The 18,352-nt window shown below is 38.0% G+C and overlaps 1 protein-coding gene and 1 pseudogene across 1 annotated transcript; both read left to right on the top strand.

Moving 5' to 3' along the window:
- Positions 1–571: 571 nt before the first annotated feature.
- On the top strand, positions 572–7,581 carry LOC145501023 (uncharacterized; annotated as a pseudogene).
- A 5,929-nt stretch (positions 7,582–13,510) lies between these two features.
- Positions 13,511–14,326, top strand: LOC145501537 (uncharacterized). The gene has a single exon (XM_081480995.1). It carries the CDS (start codon positions 13,511–13,513, stop codon positions 14,324–14,326), a length of 816 nt encoding a protein of 271 aa, XP_081337121.1.
- Positions 14,327–18,352: the final 4,026 nt, after the last annotated feature.

Consider the following 18,352-nt stretch of genomic DNA (forward strand, 5'->3'; position numbering starts at 1 on the left):
TAAAAATTTTGAAACAATACTGAAAAGATCCTTACCACCCAATAAAGTGGAGAAATACTATCAGGAATGCTGTGGTTCTGCAGAGCAAGTTATCTTGAATTATGTAACTTACTTCGAGGAGAGGATACTGGTACATGTCTGAACTTTATTGATAGATATTGTATATTTATGGACGAGGTAAACAGAAATTTATATATTGAGTAAAGGCATCTTGTGAACCTAACTGCCACTGCCACTGGATTATCGTGGTCCTAATGCAATGGTGCAAGTCTCAAGGCTGGTTTTCAATAGTGATGCAGTCATAGTGAGAGTCATAATTAATCTGAGCTGTGAGAGCCCCTTTGACCTAGCTAGTTAAAATCAAAAATAATTTTCATAAGCAGAGTTGTTAAAGCTTGACGAAATCAGAGTCAGGAGAATTAGAACATTTACATTTTTTTCTGATTTTCATTCTTCTTATGACTCCACCACTTATGGCATCTAATGAAAGTAACACAAGAAACTAGGCTAAGACATGTCTTGGTGTTTTCCAAGTGTTTTACCAAGCAAGCTGTTAAGCTTCAAGTAGGATCACTGATTTGATTCAACTTGGATCACTGATTTGAATACATGTAAGAATAGCAGCTATTCAAGAATGAAGTAATTTTACAACAGTTGTTGCTATTCTTATTCAATTCAGCAATCCACATTGATCTGGTGCAACTTTTGTCCCTGCCCTTTTTTCAGTCTCCTTCTAATCTTTGCCTCGCTGGTGGTTGAACATTTGTTTATCAGTTTTATTTCTTGTAGGGATACAGTGTACCAGTACTAAAGTTATGAATTAATGACTTAATTTACTGCTACATTTTGTAGTTCATTAATGTAATTCTTGAAAGAGAAACATTTGTACGGGATTTTGGCACAAGACAAGAAACAGTCAACCTGAAAGATGCAAAAGGTATGTACTGCAAAAAGGGATGAGTGGAAATTAATTTATGGACCATTTTTTGGAAAAAATAAATGAAAGAAACTTTTCACATTAATAAATTTACACATTTAAGGATAGGTTTTAGGAGCTCTTTGCCTCAAATGGTAATTGCCATAGCAACGCCTTGACCTTGCCTGACTGAGAATTCAAATGCTATTGGTATGTGCAGATCTACAGGTACATTTGTAGTTAATTGTATGCTGATGGTCATGAAATCTCATTTTACACAAAACAGTTTCCAGATTGTGATCATGTGTATAAATCAAATTATGTGATTTTTTTTAAAGAACCACAATTATAATACTTCTTTTATTCTCTAACATTAATAGAGTTGAAAGCATTTTTGGGGAGTCAAAATGATTTTTGGCTAAACAAACAAAAGGAAGTGGAAAAGAGATTCTTGGACTTGAAGAACGGCCAATCGACATTTCAGGAACCAAAGAAGAAAAAGAGAAAAAGATGTGGAAAAGAACCACCACCATGCCCCAGTGATGAACCCTTTGCAAAATTTGCAGCTCAGCTTCAAATTGAGTTTTTTTGTCAATGTAAACACCAGTAACGAACTGATTTTGTAGCAAACAACATGCAGCTCTTGCAAGTCCATACATACATTATTACTGCATTAATCTCACTGTTTCTTTGAGGTTATGAGAACTTTGGCTAATTAAATTACATGTAGTCTGTCCCAACTAAAAGTAATCTTTTCATGTAGTGACAAATCATATGTAGGGTGCAGCTTCCTCAGGAATATTTGCTACATATCAGACATAACTAATTGATGACATCAATAACATTAATAAGTAATCAATGGGTAATCATTGATTGGTTATTGCTTATTGCTGATGATCAATGAGTAGTCGATGAATAATCCATAGGTTACCAAATTTTCAGTCATTGATTATTCATTGATTACATTAAGTTTTTTTGTTGATATCTTTTAGGTCTGTGGCAATTGAGGAGACATTGCTCTAACCATACGTGATAAAGTGTTTAAATAAGATGAAGATCAGCTGATTGACATCTATGAAGTAAAGGTAATGGTATACTATAGGTAATTGCTACAAAACTCACTTTTATACCTACTAAGGTTCAAGTATCACAATATATGTGAATTTCAGACCCATAGACCTTTTTAACACAATTTCAGTCATTGTCAAAAAAAAAAAAAACAACAAGCAAACAAACAGGAATATTGTCATAGCTACACTATTCATAATTAATGTTCAGAATTTCCCCACTTTTTCTCCTGTTTGTCCAAATTACATTAAGCTAGCTAACTATTATTAAAATGTTGATTCATGTTCTTAAATTGTTAGTCTGGTTTGTGTCAACACAATTTTGTGGTTTTCAAGCCAAACATTTTGTGTGACTGTATTGTTTTTATTTAGTGAGTGATAAACATTTATCAGCATAACTATGTAATGGTTATTTTACAGTGCAAAGAGTGGGGATTTCTCTTGAAGAAACTTTTTGGCCATCACCTTAGCACAGGTGATTATGGGCATCTGGTTGTAGACCATAGTGCCATGCTTCTGAGGCACTTCCGTTCAATGTATAAATATTCTGGGCAAGGATTTAAGGCTTCACACAAGCTCCACAGACAACTCTATTCAAGGGCTACAAATCATGGTGCCTCTGGACCAGGGCAGTCTTGTAAGTCTAGTAACCTAGTTATACATTAAACTACTGTAAGTCATAAAAACTGTACGTCACAGACACCAGTATCAACATTAATTATTGCAGTTATTTTATGTGATGAATTAATTCTACAGTATGTAAAACTATCAACAAAGGAATACATGTATTACGTACCTCTGAGATACCTATCCTAGTAATCCTAAGATTGCTTTCTATTAAATTGTAATGTTGGCATAACTTTGCTTTTAGTGAATCAAATCCTCACCCACTGGTATTCAACAACGCTGTCATCCTTGCGATATGCATTCCATCAGGCAAAAGAATGCGTCATTTCAGGTGCGTGGTTAGGATTAGGAGTCAACTGAGCTAAATTTCTGTGTATATATTGCAGTTTAAAATGGGTGTCTGGAAATCCCGAATAGCGAATAGCAAATAGTCGTGAATAGCCAATAGCGAAGAGTATGAACAGTCGCGAATAGTGACGAATAGTACAAATAGTGACGACTTGTCCAAAATATACACTACATTTCATGTTTGTATTAAATATTGTGAAGATTGAAGCAACGTCAGGCAATGCTTATTTTTTGCACAAGTAGTTACACAAGTGTGCTGACGATAACTAAAATTATGCCTGCACAAATTTGGTCAAATCTAACTTTTTTATATAGAAAAGGCTTTCTAAAACGTTGAGTAAGATCTAAACTTCAACTCTTCTTTATTTTTCAAGCGGATAATGTGGAACGATTTACGAAAAATTAACTTCAAACGCCCAGACTAATTAAGTCATGCCATGTGTTTACCACTTGCTCACTTGCTGAGCATAAAGTTGGTGTACCTTTTGAGGGGTTTTAAACAATGGATTGGCAAATCCATTTTTAATAGCTTCAAATGGGTTCAATCTACCCTAGTTAAAAAGTGTGGTATCGTCAGTACACTTCCATTGCCGGACATTGTTTCAGACTTTAAAAATTTCACAAACAAGTAATGTTTCATAGCCAATTTGAACTTTTTATCACATGTTCAGGCTTAGATGCAAGCGAATGTATTTTTTAGGACTATTCGTTACTATTTGCTATTTGCTATTCGTCACTATTTGCTATTCGCTATTTGAGTTTTCCAGACACCCGTTTAAAATGCATTTCTGGTCAACATGATCTCAAACTAGTTTGTATTTTTCGGATGGATGAAATCAATCTGGAAATAAAATCTGGAACAAGGGAAAATATCAAACTAGCTTCAAATCATTTTAAATCAATTTCATGCACGTTTAAAGTACAACATATATATGATGCATGACTAAGGTTTGCTTACCAGAAAGATGCAAACAAAGTTTTTTTTGGAAATTTTTGCAAACATGAAGGGCATGTGTTGTTGAAATATACTGTTGAAATTTCAGTCCCAAATGAACATCAAGTTGTGTGACTCATGTTGGGTGACTCCAGTGTATTTTAGTGGTACAAAACAAATCCTGACAATCAAGAGAAAATATGTGTTAAATTAGCAACTAGTCCACAATAATATGTAAGGATTTATGTGTAATTACATATTTAAAATTATTGTAAATCAAGTATTTTGTTGGGTGATCAGGTCAGCTCATAATGTATCAAACATTTTCAATGAATATCACCTATTTTAAACTCACAGGGAAGAAAAAGTTCACCTACTGTGGATGTGAATGGAAAAGCATTGATATTAGATCATGGTCAGAGGACAAACAAAAAAGCTGGATTATGATGATCAATGATCTTTTCAAACAGATGTTTGGAGACGACTTTCTCCTGTACAGGTATTGTTAGGAACATGGAACAAGTGTCGATGAGAAAGTGGCATCAAGTATTTTGGAGTACAGCCACAAGCACTGGGAACTCCAGTACACGAAAGTCCTGTCCAATGATGTGGATTGGCAAGGCGACACCCCACAATATGAAAGCAACAGTTTTTGCTCTCCAGGTGTCAAAATGGAGATTCAACATGTGCACATTAAAAAGGATGCTCTGGAAAACTCTGCCAGTTCTGAAGATGCAGTATGTGAGAGCTCTAGTGATTCTTTGTCAGATGACTCACTGGTAATTGCGCCTATTTCCCCAGATGTTACTGAGAAGAAAGAGGATTCAAACGCCATCTTGCACAATGCCATGGCCAAGGCAAAAACAAGAGCTGAAGTTGCTCCACTGTTCAGTTTGCTACCACCAGTATCAACTACATGTTCTTCTACAACAGCTCGATCTCCATTTTTGGCTCTCCTTCAGACTTACATGATCCATGTGATTTAAATGAGCATCCTTCTGAAAGTCTTGTTAAGAAAGCTCAAAAACTTTTTGACAGTGAAAAAAAAAAAAGATGGAAGAAATCCATCTGGTGTCAAAATCACAGGAATAGGACAATTCCCTGAAGAGGGCCTAACCATTCTGAAGCAGTTGTGCACAATAGCAGATACCAAGCATAAAGTGTCTTCTGAAGCAAATTGGTTGGCACAACTAAAATGCTCCTCAGGACTTCAAGAAGTTCTTTGGCATCATCCACGAAACAGTTCAATTCTGAGGTTTGGAAAGAAAAGCATCAATGTAATTTCTTTTTCAAATCTTGCTGAGAGGTACATCAACAGTTTTATTATAGACATTTCCATTGGAAAGTACATTGAAGAGGCCAGAGCAAATGGGAATAATGACACCATTTACTTTCCTACAAAAGTCTATGAATGGACGAAGTCTGGCAATGCAACATTTAAACAAACTAAAGTGACAATGGAAACATCCATTTTAACAAATTTTGAGTCTTAAACAAATCTTGGTAACAGTCCACATGCCAAACCACTGGGGTCTAGTAGTTCTTGACCTGGCAAATATGAACATTTATTTTGATGATAGACCAACATCTGTTGTCCCACCTATCGTACGTCCTGCTATCAAAGAGTTGCTACATATGCTTGCTGAAATGCATCCATCTCACCCAAACCTCCAAACACAGTTCTGGCAGCGTTGTAATTACTTAAGCCGCTTTGGAATGCCATCACAAGCACCTGTTGACTCCAGAATGATTTGCACCGGAGGTTGTGGCATTGGTGTAATTATGGCTGCCAAAGCTTTCCTCGAAAAGGGTTCCTTGTACATCAGAAATTTTCAGTGGTGCTATTGTGACATGGACTTACACCGAAAAGATCTTATGTTACAGATTTTAAATTGGAGTGTTTAATTTATTTCATATCATATTTTTTTGTAATTAACTGTTTGCCTTTTTGTAATGCTGGGGTAACAAGTACTACTTGTTATAACCTGCATAACTGAAAGAAAACTGAGGGCAGAATATAATTACCCAATAGAATATGCACTAATTTCAAACTCGGTTCTGTCATTCTTGTGTAGTCAGTTCAATTTGCGCTGTTGTTATCTGAGGACAGAATATAACCCCGATAGAATATGCACTAATTTCAAATTCGGTTCTGTCTTTCTTGGGTGATCAGTTCAATTTGAACTGTTGTTATCTGAGGACAGAATATAACCCCAATAGAATATGCACTAATTTCACACTCGGTTCTGTCTTTCTTGGGTAGTCAGTTCAATTTGAGCTGTTGTTATCTGAGGACAGAATATAACCCCAGTAGAATATGCACTAATTTCAATGGGTCAGGTCAATGGTCAATTGTGTTATTGTTCAACGAGGAGAGGAGTGGAATGGGCAAATGCCAAAAGGGTCTAAACATCACTCAAACGATTTTGCGCAAGCAAAAAATTTGTGCACAACACGACAAATCAAAAAAATCTTGTTAGTTAGTCAAAGAAAATCATTAATGAAAAGCTCTTAGTCATATTTTTAATGGTCCTACCACCCCTTCCTGGAAAAAAAATGTCATGTTGGCGATCTGCCAAGCACAGCGCTAGCGATAGGGCAAGGGATAGGAATAGACAAAGGAAGAAGAACAAGAAGGGTGTCGAAAACTCACTTCAGCTAGCTAGTCCGGTAAAAGCCTTGACGCTGCCAAGCAGCAAGAAGCAAGACTGAGCATGGTTCAAGAAAAAAGCCCTGAACCAACCCAAAGACCAGACCAAGCATCAAAAAAGCACGCAGTTAAATACCTGTGTACACACCACGAAGAATCTATTATGGAAATTGATCCTTCAGAAATCATCAGATCTGAAAAATCATTGGGGCAAGGAACCTTTGGTATGTGCTATTTAGCACACTACTGGGAGATCTTGGTGGCTGTCAAGGAGTTTAAGCTGAAAAAATCATGGTCACTTGCACAAATGAAATGGGAGGTCTTTCACGAGAAAAGTGGAATCCCTTGATTATTAATTTCAGGAAGGTGCGATTCATCTTTAAGCCGAAGCCACTAATGTCTTTGTCTTCCTCCACGCAAGAGAGATATTGCAAACTTTATTCGCACATCGCCACTGAAATCGTGCAGGGAACACGACAACAGAGTGTGGCGTCCAATGTTTTTTCCTTGGGGAGAATGGCGTTAGCTATTCTGGATTTATTGCCAACAGCTACTGCCAATTCACTACATTCAGTGAGAAAAGCGACGTCGGATGATGCAGCGAAATGTCCATGGCTAAAAGAAATGTTTGCTGTTCTTTAAGCAATTGTTTTGACTGACATTGTAGGATTTGACTGGCATTCGTAGAGTTTTAACGGGCATGGGAAAACAATGTTCTCAGTTGTAGTTTGTAGAGTTTTTAATAATAAGTGAGAGAAATTTGTATGAGTATGATCTTTCACTTCTCGCAGTATCTTGCGATCTTATCCCGGGATTTGAATTGTGTCAATAATTTGATGAAATTTTTAATGTTTTCTATTTGAATGACTGCCATTATAGACTTTTTTACGGGCACGGGAAAACAATGTTCTCAGTTGTAGTTAATTTGCAGTTTTTAATAATATGTGAGAGCTTCACACAGTATCTCACAATCTTATCTTGCGATTCAAATTGTGTCAATAATTTGGTGAAATGTTACATGTTTTCTATTTGAATAACTGCCATTGTTACGCCACAAAATGTAATAACTGACACAAAATGTAATAGTAACGCAAAATGTAATAACTTTTGCCACAAAATGTAATAGTAACATAAAATGTAATAACTTTCGACGCAAAATGTAATAACGTCGGTAACACAAAATGTAACAACTTTTGACGCAAAATGTAATACATAAAAGTAACGCAAAATGTAATAGCATAAAACGTAATAATGTTTTGGTTGGTATATATTTGTTCGAAATATAAGGAATTACATGTGGGTAAGGGACAGAACATCTGTCTTTTTTTAAAACTGGCGGACGCCACGAGTTTTTCCAAAAGGCTACTTTGATTTTTCCAGGGGAAAAGGGGTGAATAGGTGAACTCTCGTGAAATTCCTGTAGAAAAGTATTTTTTCATATAAAAAAGCCCTCCAAATAACACATGCCTTTCTTTATTTTGAAATTAAGGTACAAAAACTACGATTTGCAATGGTATATATGCTAACTTTATATAGCAACAATGAAATATTCAATTCTTTATCCGTTATATTGTCACACTAATTAACGTACTAACAAACAAGTGAATTTGTCCAATTCAACGTCTTGCAATATCATGCTAGAAGCGAGTCAGCTCCTTTTTTTTAAATAAAAATTGGTAAAAGAATTATGCATATATATTTTAAATTGATGAAAATCTTATTTCAAACGAAATCTAACTGCAACTCTGAGGAAGGAAAAATGAAACTTGAAAATGTAAACTGAAACTTAAACTTTAAACTATTTCAGGGCTCTTTTAATTGCGGGTTCTCCAGTAAATCTTGGAGACACCGTACCACCCATAGCTGTAAGCTACTAAGCGAACCCAGGCGTTTGCCCAGTTCTTAGCATTAATTATGTGTTTTAGAGCGATTACTGCTCCACTGTTCTTTCCCTTTATGTTTATTATTTTTCGTATGCTTAGCTGGTGTATGTCGGCAACATCTGCTAGCTCTGGAAGGTAAATTTGTGGAAGAGGTACGTTGTCGATGATCCGTTTGAAAAACCGCGAAACAGCTCTCAGGGTCTGCCGCATCTGTGGATATCTCCCCACTGTTGTTTCTATAATGTTCTCCGAAACATCTGGATTAAGGAAAGAACCATAGTCTGTATTACACCCGTTTGACTGACTTGCATGATCATTTTCCTGCTGTTCATATCCACATTTGTTATTGGTATCTTGCTCTTCATTTTCATGCAATCCGGTTCGGTCACCATGGGCTGTGTTGACGTCTGGAGCGTGTCGATCTGTTTTGGTATGGGACTGATATGCCCCATCCAATTCGGACTGTTGATCTTGGACCGGGGGGACACAATTATACTCTGTGTCGGTCGGCTCAGAACTTCGCATTTCTGGATAACTTCCTCCTGTTGTTTCTGTAACGTCCTCCAAAACATCAGGATTAATGTAAGCACCATAATCTGTATTACACTCGTTAAACTGACTTGCACGATCGTTTCCCTGCTGTTCATATCCACATTGGTTATTCGTATCTTGTTCTTCATTTTCATGTAATCGGGTTCGGTTACCATGGGTTGTATTGATGTCAAGAGCGTATTGATCTGCATCGCTCTGGGACTGATCCCCTGGTTCATTTAAACCTGATGTGCTACCTAAATCAGACTGTTCATCTTGGACGGGGGAAAGACAATTGTACTCTGTGTCGGAGCGATCAGAAATTGTTTCGTCTGCCAAGCACACATAATGCTCTCCAGCTCCCTCAGTGAAGTGACCTAGATAAAATGTCGCAATGGGACAGCCATTCGTAGGGGAAATTGTCTGTGTAGCCGTTGCACCGAGAGTGGAATATACAACAATTTGTATATTAAATATATCAGCTGCTGCTTGGAGCGTTAAGTGATCACCATGTGTTCCATTGCGTGCCATTAATCGCAGATATTGGCTCCAAGGCGTGCCAGCGAATAATTCCAAAGGAGTCCCGTCTGGAGAGTTTGGATGCGACTCCAGAAATGACACAGTCTCTTTTCTTAATGTTTCTGCAGACCGGAAGACGCCAATGTTCACAAGTTCATGACAAAGTGCAGAAAATTGGCAGTTGCCATCTTTGGGCGGGTCATAGCTGATTAAAAAATTCATCTCAGACTGCATGTCAGTGAATTTCTCCCTATGATTTGAGAAAGGTATCAAATACTTCTTTTTGTGCATTTTCTTGCTACTCTGGCATGCGAGCTTTCTCTTCCTCTTTTCTTTGTCAAGTGTTGTACTTGTCATGTCATTAACGGAAATCCATTTAGTCAGAATCTTGGAAGAGCCAGCTGGAAATGTAAATTGAACTTTGTGTTTACAAGTTTTCAAATTTCTCTTAAGTATTCTTGCCATTAAGATAGACCTCTTGCTACCTATTTTTTTCGCCGCAGGGTAGCGAATCAGCACCTTTTCACCAATATCATAAACTGAAGGTGGATTGTTCCTCAGTCCCTTCTGGATCATGCGGTTTTCGCATCTTTTACTTGCCACAGAAGCAGCTTTCCGTATTCGATTAACTTGTATATCATGGGATTCGTAATCTTTTGGTCGCGAAGATATCATCTCCTCGTAAGCTTCGTTCTCGACATTCCATTCTTGTGCAGTGGTGGCCTCTGATAGTTCATCTTTCCTGAAAGGTTTGCGCCCATAATAAACTTCAAAGGCAGACTTCCAAGATAGCTCCTCCTTAACTTCTTGATTTAATGCTCTTGCGTATTCTGGTAAACATTTTGCCCAGTTCACTCCTGTTTTCCGCATAGTCAATAAATCGTACATAATCTTTTTCTTAAATGTTCTGTGGGTCCGTTCTACTTTTCCCTGTGACTGCGGGTGGTATGGACGCCCTTTAATTACTTTAATACCAAGCTTCTTGCACAGTCTATTGACAGCACCGTCAAATTTTCGCCCCTGGTCGTGCTGTATGACGCGAGGAGGCCCATGCTCTTTGTAAACGTTTGAAAGCGCCGCCGCAATCGAGCTGCTTTTCTTCCCCTCCAGTGGAAAAAGCCAATGGTACCAGCTAAATACATCTAAAACGGACAAGACATACTTGAATACTTTTCCTTTCCACTTGACTGGCATACTTTCCATGCTTACTAAATCCACCTGATGGCGGATTTGTACAGCTTTAGCGCGTACTGGCTTTAAAGCAGCTTTGTTTCGGAATCGAACATTCAGTCGTTGATGTAGGCACGACTTTCCAAGCACACTTCTGACGTCTCTTTCTCCCACGCCACTACAGACATCTTTTAGATGGTGATAGATTTTCCTCACACCCGAACCTTTTGTTGCCTTGAATGCTTTCGCTACAATGCTCGATACAGCTGATTTTTTCATTACTGGCTTACCATTGTAGCATACCTTGCCCCCTTTCAGAGATACATGGTCGCGATTTTGCCAAAACCGTACAAGAGCGGATTTCTGCTTGGTGGTTCTTTGCTTCAATGGGACGTTAAATTTTCCTTTGAGCAACTCGAGAAATGTCTCATACGTCTCATCGTCGAGTGATGAAATTGCGGAAATTTGTTGCACGTTACTGGCAATGATTATGAATAAAAACCAATACCACAATATGGTGTTCATGGTCGACTTGAACGAAGATGTGGCCAGCATTGGTATACTAAGTCTTATTGAAACGACAGAGGAATGTGTTACTTTGGTTTCACATTACTGCTGATAAACAGTGGCCTGTGGTCGGTCAACTGACCCCTTACTGACCTCTACAAACTTTTCGTGAAAAAAAATATTTTTGCCAAGTTTGTCATACATGGATGGAAAGTTGCGTTTCCTGCCACATAAAACAATTAACATTGACAAAATGGCAATGTTGCTCTAACATTGTCTTAAGCAGATATATTTTAGATATATTTATATCCCTTACCCAACATTGATAAAATGGCATATTCTTTTATATTCTTGCACAAGCCATCCCTTACTTCCAATTATTTTCCGAGTTATCATTTATCTATAAAATCAGGTTCTTTAAGATCTTAGTGTACAGCTTAATTTAAAGATGTGCATGGAAATTCAATCATTTTAAGTGGGAAGATTTTGCTATCAATTGTACCTTGATATTGAAACTCTTCCCTAGAGCAAGTCTCTGATGGGTGCCTATTACGATCTTAATAAATAAAAAATAATAATTAAAAAATAAATAAATGAATATTTCCAACAAACATATACCAACCAAAATATTACTACATTTTGTGCTATTACATTTTGCGTTACTTTTATGTATTACATTTTGCGTCAAAAGTTGTTACATTTTGCGTTACCGACGTTATTACATTTTGCGTCGAAAGTTATTACATTTTGCGTTACTATTACATTTTGTGGCAAAAGTTATTACATTTTGCGTTACTATTACATTTTGTGTCAGTTATTACATTTTGTGGCATAACAGCCATTATAGACTTTTTTACGAGCACGGAAAAACGATATTCTCTGTTGTAGTTTGTTGAGTTTTTAATAATGTTTGAGAGCAATTTGTATTAATATGATCTTTCAACTCTTGCAGTATCTTGCGATCCTATCTCACGATTCAAATTGTGTCAATTTGATGAAATGTTTAATGTTTTCTTGCTGTATAAATGAGATTTTACTGTCACACCAGTAAAATATAGTTAATGGATTCTCAATGAGCCGTTCATGGCGGCATCACTTTCTATAGAGCTATTGAGCAGTTGTATTCCAAAGGTCAGCAAGCTGTAAGCTTTATTGTAGCTAAACCTAAAACATTGTAGCCTTGTTATGTTCAGAATGTAATAACGAACCATAGCATTGGTGCAAAGCATTAAAGCACTATTCACATTTAAGATGTTACACGTGCTGGGGTAAGCTGTTCAGTAGCACAGCCTTTTCTACTGGCTTACCAGCAGATGAACGTCTCCACATAAAAGCTCAGAAAACTGTTCAGAGTCCACTTTGAGTTTGTCTAAGCAACGTAGCTATTACTTATTGTAAATCTATCATTTAATTTTTAAACCTTCCATGATTCACCCTCGCTGCTCATCAAACAATGCTTGGGTCGCTACCAGAAGTGAAGAACTATCGAAGCTATCCAGCGAGGTCCTAAAACTCCATCTTCAATCGCTGAATTTGCCCATAACAGGCTCCAAAGTGCAACTCCTTGCCCAGCTCAAGCAAGCATCAACGGGAAGGCCAGTCAATCCAAACGAAGACCTGGTCTGCCTTAACGCACTTGTCCTACGGCAAACAAAACATCTACGCAACAGCTGTCCACTGCAACTAGTGGAATCAATGCCACACAAGGCCGGCGTCTCAGCATTCCGGAGTACAGCGCCCTCTCCAACTGCGCCTCGCTGTCTTCTATTGAAGACATGCTACAGTCAGATGCAGAGGAAGATCTCTTCCATACCAATCAGTCTACCGATCAAAGAGATGCCCTTAGTCCAGCACAGCATTTTGCCATAAGGACATTGTATCCCAGTCTGCACACAGCACTCTTCACGCTGTTCGTACAAATAGCGCCTTCAGCCCAACGCACTCCGGCAAAACTCTCGCAGGTTCGGGTATGGCATCTCCCCTGGGTCTTTCAAAGTGAACAAATAATGCGATATCGATGATTTGATTTCTATAGTCTCTACAAATTAACATGATAACAAAGGATCACACATTTTTCAAGTGAATACCTTTTGAAATTGTAAAAGCGGATGATATCATTATCATCCGCTTTTACAACGGGAAAAGCAAATTTGTGCTGTCATATCTAAAGTATTACCCAAGCCGATTGCCGACTCCATCTGTCCCAAAGGTTCTAGACTCGCACACTTATATGGCCTACCAAAGAAGCATAAGGCACAACTTGCTATGCGCCCAATTCTCTCCGCTACAAATACATATAACTATGCGTTGGCTAAATGGCTGGATGAAAAATTGAAACCACTCTCATGCAATCAGTACATGGTTACAGACACCTTTGAGTTTGTCAACGAAGTACAAAGCCTTGAGATCAACAGAGGTGATATCCTAGTATCCTATGATGTCACCTCTTTATTCACCAATGTACCACTGGATGAAACTATCCAGATTTTAGCTGACAAAGCTTTCAGCGATGACTGGTTCAGCAAGACCCATGAACTGAACCTATCAAGAGACCAGCTAATTGAACTACTCAACACAGCCACTAAGAATCAACTATTTCAGTACAATGGAAATCTCTATGAGCAAACAGATGGGGTCGCAATGGGATCCCCTCTTGGTCCTCTGCTCACCAATGTTTTTATGTGCTCCATTGAAGACAAACTCAATCAAGATTGCAAATTGCCCTCCTATTATCGACGATATGTTGATGACACCTTTACCATCATGCCTGACATAGCATCAGCCGAAATTTTTCTTGACACCTTAATCCATTGCCACCCATCAGCAAAGTTTACTATGGAGGTGGAACAGAATGCCTCGCTTCCTTTCATCGGTGCTCAACTATTAAACTTAGCCCCCAGAATCAAGACCAAGGTCCACGTAAAACCAACCAACACGGGCCTTTTACTCCACTACCTGAGCCATGTTGACATTCGGTACAAGCGCAGTCTAATTACCACCATGTTAGATTGTGCTTACCGCATATCGTCCGACTGGTTGTACTTCTCACAAGCATGCGATCAACTTGAGATGGTTTTCATTAGCTCAGAGAATAAAACTACGCATAACTACCCTGGTTCGTATTCACTGCCTTATTCCCTGAGGGCGGGGGAAGGGGATGAGTGGTGGAAATGAGGGACTTTTTTTGCTTTTATAATTGAAGTGTAATGTTTCTCATATTTCTAGTATTGAGTTACATTTACCATGATACCAACTATTAGTTTACACTGCATGGTTTATCATATATGGGCCTGTATTTTACTCATCTGTCAACAGTAGTGGGATGTAAAGTAGGTACCATGATTTTTCCTACCAATTTTGATAAGCCTTTTCCAAACTTAAAAGGTACAGACCTAATGCCTCAGAGGAAATATTTTGTTGGGTGTGGAAAGTCAGACAGATTTTTCAATTACATGTCACGTCCTGAAGGAAAACGTCAATCAGGAAATTTTCATGGACCTCTACGATATCTCTGATTGATGGAAAAAACATTTTTTCAGTGTACCACGATTAGCAAATCAGAAGTTTGTCGGAGGCAAATTTTGTCAAGATTTAGTAGAGCGAAACAAATTTTGTCAGCTTAGTGCGTATGAGCCTTACGAAACATCAGTAGTACACCAAAGTATCAGGAATGAGACATAAATCATCAATGCTCTACAGGCTTTTTCACGAATTGGCTACTGGCGAATTCAAAAATTCATCTGCATTCTCTTTCCTTTCTATCCTTCCACGCCGAGCTTTTTGATCGGATCACATTTGAAACCACTCAGTTCGCCATGCTGAATTAAGTTGAGTGCAACAACTCGACATTTGAAACCGTTCCTTGTCATGCCACTGCTGGGTTCTTTTGACATGTATTGAGTTTGGCACAGCAGTGGCACAGCAATAGCATGGCCTTAGCTCCCAAGAAAAATGACTTTGCTCCATGCTTTAAAGTGCAACACTGACTACTTCCAGCTCATTCTTCACTGGGAGCGATCTATACTCTGGAGGGAGATAAGGGGAAAGTTTGGGCAAGAGAAGTGACTCTTTGGCAAGAAATTCCTATACATAAGGAATCTACTTACCAGACACAGTAATTCAGTCCAGCATTGGAGAATTGGAAAATTTAAAATGAAACATTGCAATTTTAACAGCTATCTAAAAACCAACTGTTGAATAAATTTTCAGCCACAGGCAGATAATGTTTCCTGAATCAAGGAGCAAAGTGTCAGCCCAAATAACCAATTACTGTTCAGCATTCATTTTAGCACGTAAGTCATTAAAAGTGGCATCAGTTTTCTTGTCGGTATGCTTGCAACATTACCTACATGCATACGAATTGGAGCAGCGTGCCTTTTAGTGTGCTTTCATGTTAGCGAAGTTACTTAAAAGATTGAAGCTGTGTGTGTGCAAAAATGAGTCATAGCAATTGCACATTCCAAAGGACTGTTTTTTTTTGGAAAAAGACTTAATGCGGTTCTGACTAAAACAGAAATGAGTAGGCTTTCAAATGCCACGCATGTTGCGGAGATCGCATACACAAAGAACAACACCGGCTCTGAGATCCGCGACATCATTATCTGAGCTTTTCCATCACTGGCTGGGAAAGACCTTAGTGGGTGAGTTTGATGTTTGCTAGATTAACTAGCTCTGGATGTGTTATATCTGTTTGAAACTACTTCACAGTGATTATTAACACAGTACTATGCAATAACATCGCTCCTGCAAATAGTCACGCTTCACTTCACTCCATACCATCTTTTTAACATACAGTTGGGGCCCCGCTATTTCAAACTCTCAGGGGAAATAATAGTTTGAAACAGTCAATAGTAAATGACTCAAGGGCAAGTCTAAGGGAAATTGTCTTGATTTTGAATTAACAGGGAATTCAAAAGAACCAAGTTTGAATTACTGGGGTGCAACCATATGGTGTTTTGTGGCTTCTTTAACACAGAAAAAAAGAAAGCTGAAGGGTTATTTTGTGGAATGTCGAAAATTAAGACTAATCGTGATTAAACAGCATTTAAAGGAATTGTGTTTTTTAAAAATGCAATAGCTTCAGTTCAGTGAAATTTTTACTTATCAAAGTAGATCGTATGTTCCCGCCAGCAGCACAAACATTAATGAAACATGCAAGAAAAGGCTTCAAGCATGTTGTAACAGTCCCAGCAAACAGCACTTAATATATTCAGGAGAATGCTTTCTTTAAATAAAGGCAACGTTCCTTGTAATCTCTTTGTTTTGATGGGAGGTGGGGAGCGGCTTAGCAGGACGTGATGTTGTGTGACAGAGCTTTGGGAGCATGAGTAGTCTGAGAAGTATACTTTTTTGAATAAAGGCAGTCATGCTATATTTGATATACAGTATTCCCTAGCTGAATCCTTACCGCTGCGCCACCCTGTAATAATGAATTTGTGATGAGGTAATACAGCTATTAATTCATCGAAACCCTTCAAGCTTGCAACTCACACTTGTAAAAAAGTTCCCTCCTTTAAACGTTTACAGTATATTTTCATGCTTTTACAAATTTTGGTTGTAGCCCCATAAGATAATGGCAATCATTTAATATAAAACTACAGTACACTGTTATGAAAACATTAAATTATTCACTTCACAAAAACATGCAAACTACCGTTATTAATTTCTTTTTAAGTCTTGAACTTTCAAGCACCATTTTATATTACAGTACAGGGAAATCACCAGGTATAGCTAGTGCACTGACTGTGTACTCAATATATTTATTCAATCAGTATAGAATTATCTGCATCCTATGAGTGAGGGCATGTCATGAAGTAGGTGGCAACTGGCATGCAAAATGAAGAGCAGATAATGAACCTCTTCTGTGGTTACAGAAAAGATAAGATTTTCCTGTTGCTACCAAATCCAGGTTTGTAGAAGCTTTTATTCTTATAAGATAAATATTGACTGATTTCAGTTGTAGCATAGTTACTTTGGGTTTTGTAGAGATGCACTTGTTCTGATTGGTTGAAGACTGCATCCCATCTCACATCTCACATTTTAGAACACTGAAGCACTATACCTTATCTCCAAAATGGTTGGCTAAAAATGTTTTTCAACTGTCTGAATGGTGATCTGATAAGATTCACTGTGTCTAGGGCAACTATGTGTAGCTGTTGAATAAAAACTATGTTAGATAAACATTATATGTAGAGTTAGTCCTGAGGTAAATCCAAGAGCACTGATTGGTTCTTTCCTTCTAGATTTTGCCAAATGGATTGTTTCCATTCCTGAAAACAGTAATAAGCCATGTATTTCTGGTTTTCAAAAACCAACTAAATTCAAAAATGTGCCAGATCCATACTGGAAAGGCCCAGTGCCAATGTTATGTATGAGATATATTTTTTAATTTGGATATTTTTTCTTTTGTTGCAACAACAACAACCTCAGCTATAACCTCGCCTCCTGCCACACAGCCATCTACATCTGGATCCCCATCTGGACCCCCAACCACACAATCATCCATACAACCATCCATATCTGGATCGTCATCTACACTACCAGCTACACAACCATCCATATCTCGATCCTCATCTACACTACCAGCCACACAACCATCCATATCTGCATCCTTGTCCACAGCACCCCCAGCCACACAACCATCTACATCCATGTTCACAGCATCACCATCCATACAACCATGCACCCTTGCATCCCCATCTACACCCCCAGCCACACTGTTATCTGCCATAACAATCCCAGACACACAATCATCTTCATCAGCACCTGTAACCCAAGCCATGCTTCCCTCCACTCCACACTTATCCATTTGACTGCACCACAAAGAAAGGGAGCTAAGAGACAAGATCTGGAACTGTCATTCTATATTTAGATTAATATTCTATTTACTTTTCTTTCCTGACAGATGACTACATGTATACTTGCATAAGAAATGTTTAGGTTTCAAAGACTTCAGACTTTGAAAAGGATTCAGTGTTTTAGGACTGGTCATTCTTTATGGGTGGGGAAGGGACCCTTTCTAATTTTCAATTCAATTTGTTAAGTTTTGTTGGTTTGTTATGTCCATCTGATGATAATATGGCCCAAAAAAATCTTAAAAAATGCATTTTATTAATATTTGAACATATGACACTTGAATTTTAAATAGGTATCATATTTCCCCTCTACAAATTAAATTGCTTCAATGTTTTAGCATCTACA

This window comes from Orbicella franksi, chromosome 10, assembly GCF_964199315.1.
Source record: "Orbicella franksi chromosome 10, jaOrbFran1.1, whole genome shotgun sequence".
NCBI lineage: Eukaryota > Metazoa > Cnidaria > Anthozoa > Scleractinia > Merulinidae > Orbicella > Orbicella franksi.

What these genes read in the sequence shown, in the direction of transcription:
- LOC145501537 (XM_081480995.1), top strand. Translation starts at nt 13,511, where the DNA reads ATGGTTACAGACACCTTTGAGTTTGTCAACGAAGTACAAAGCCTTGAG.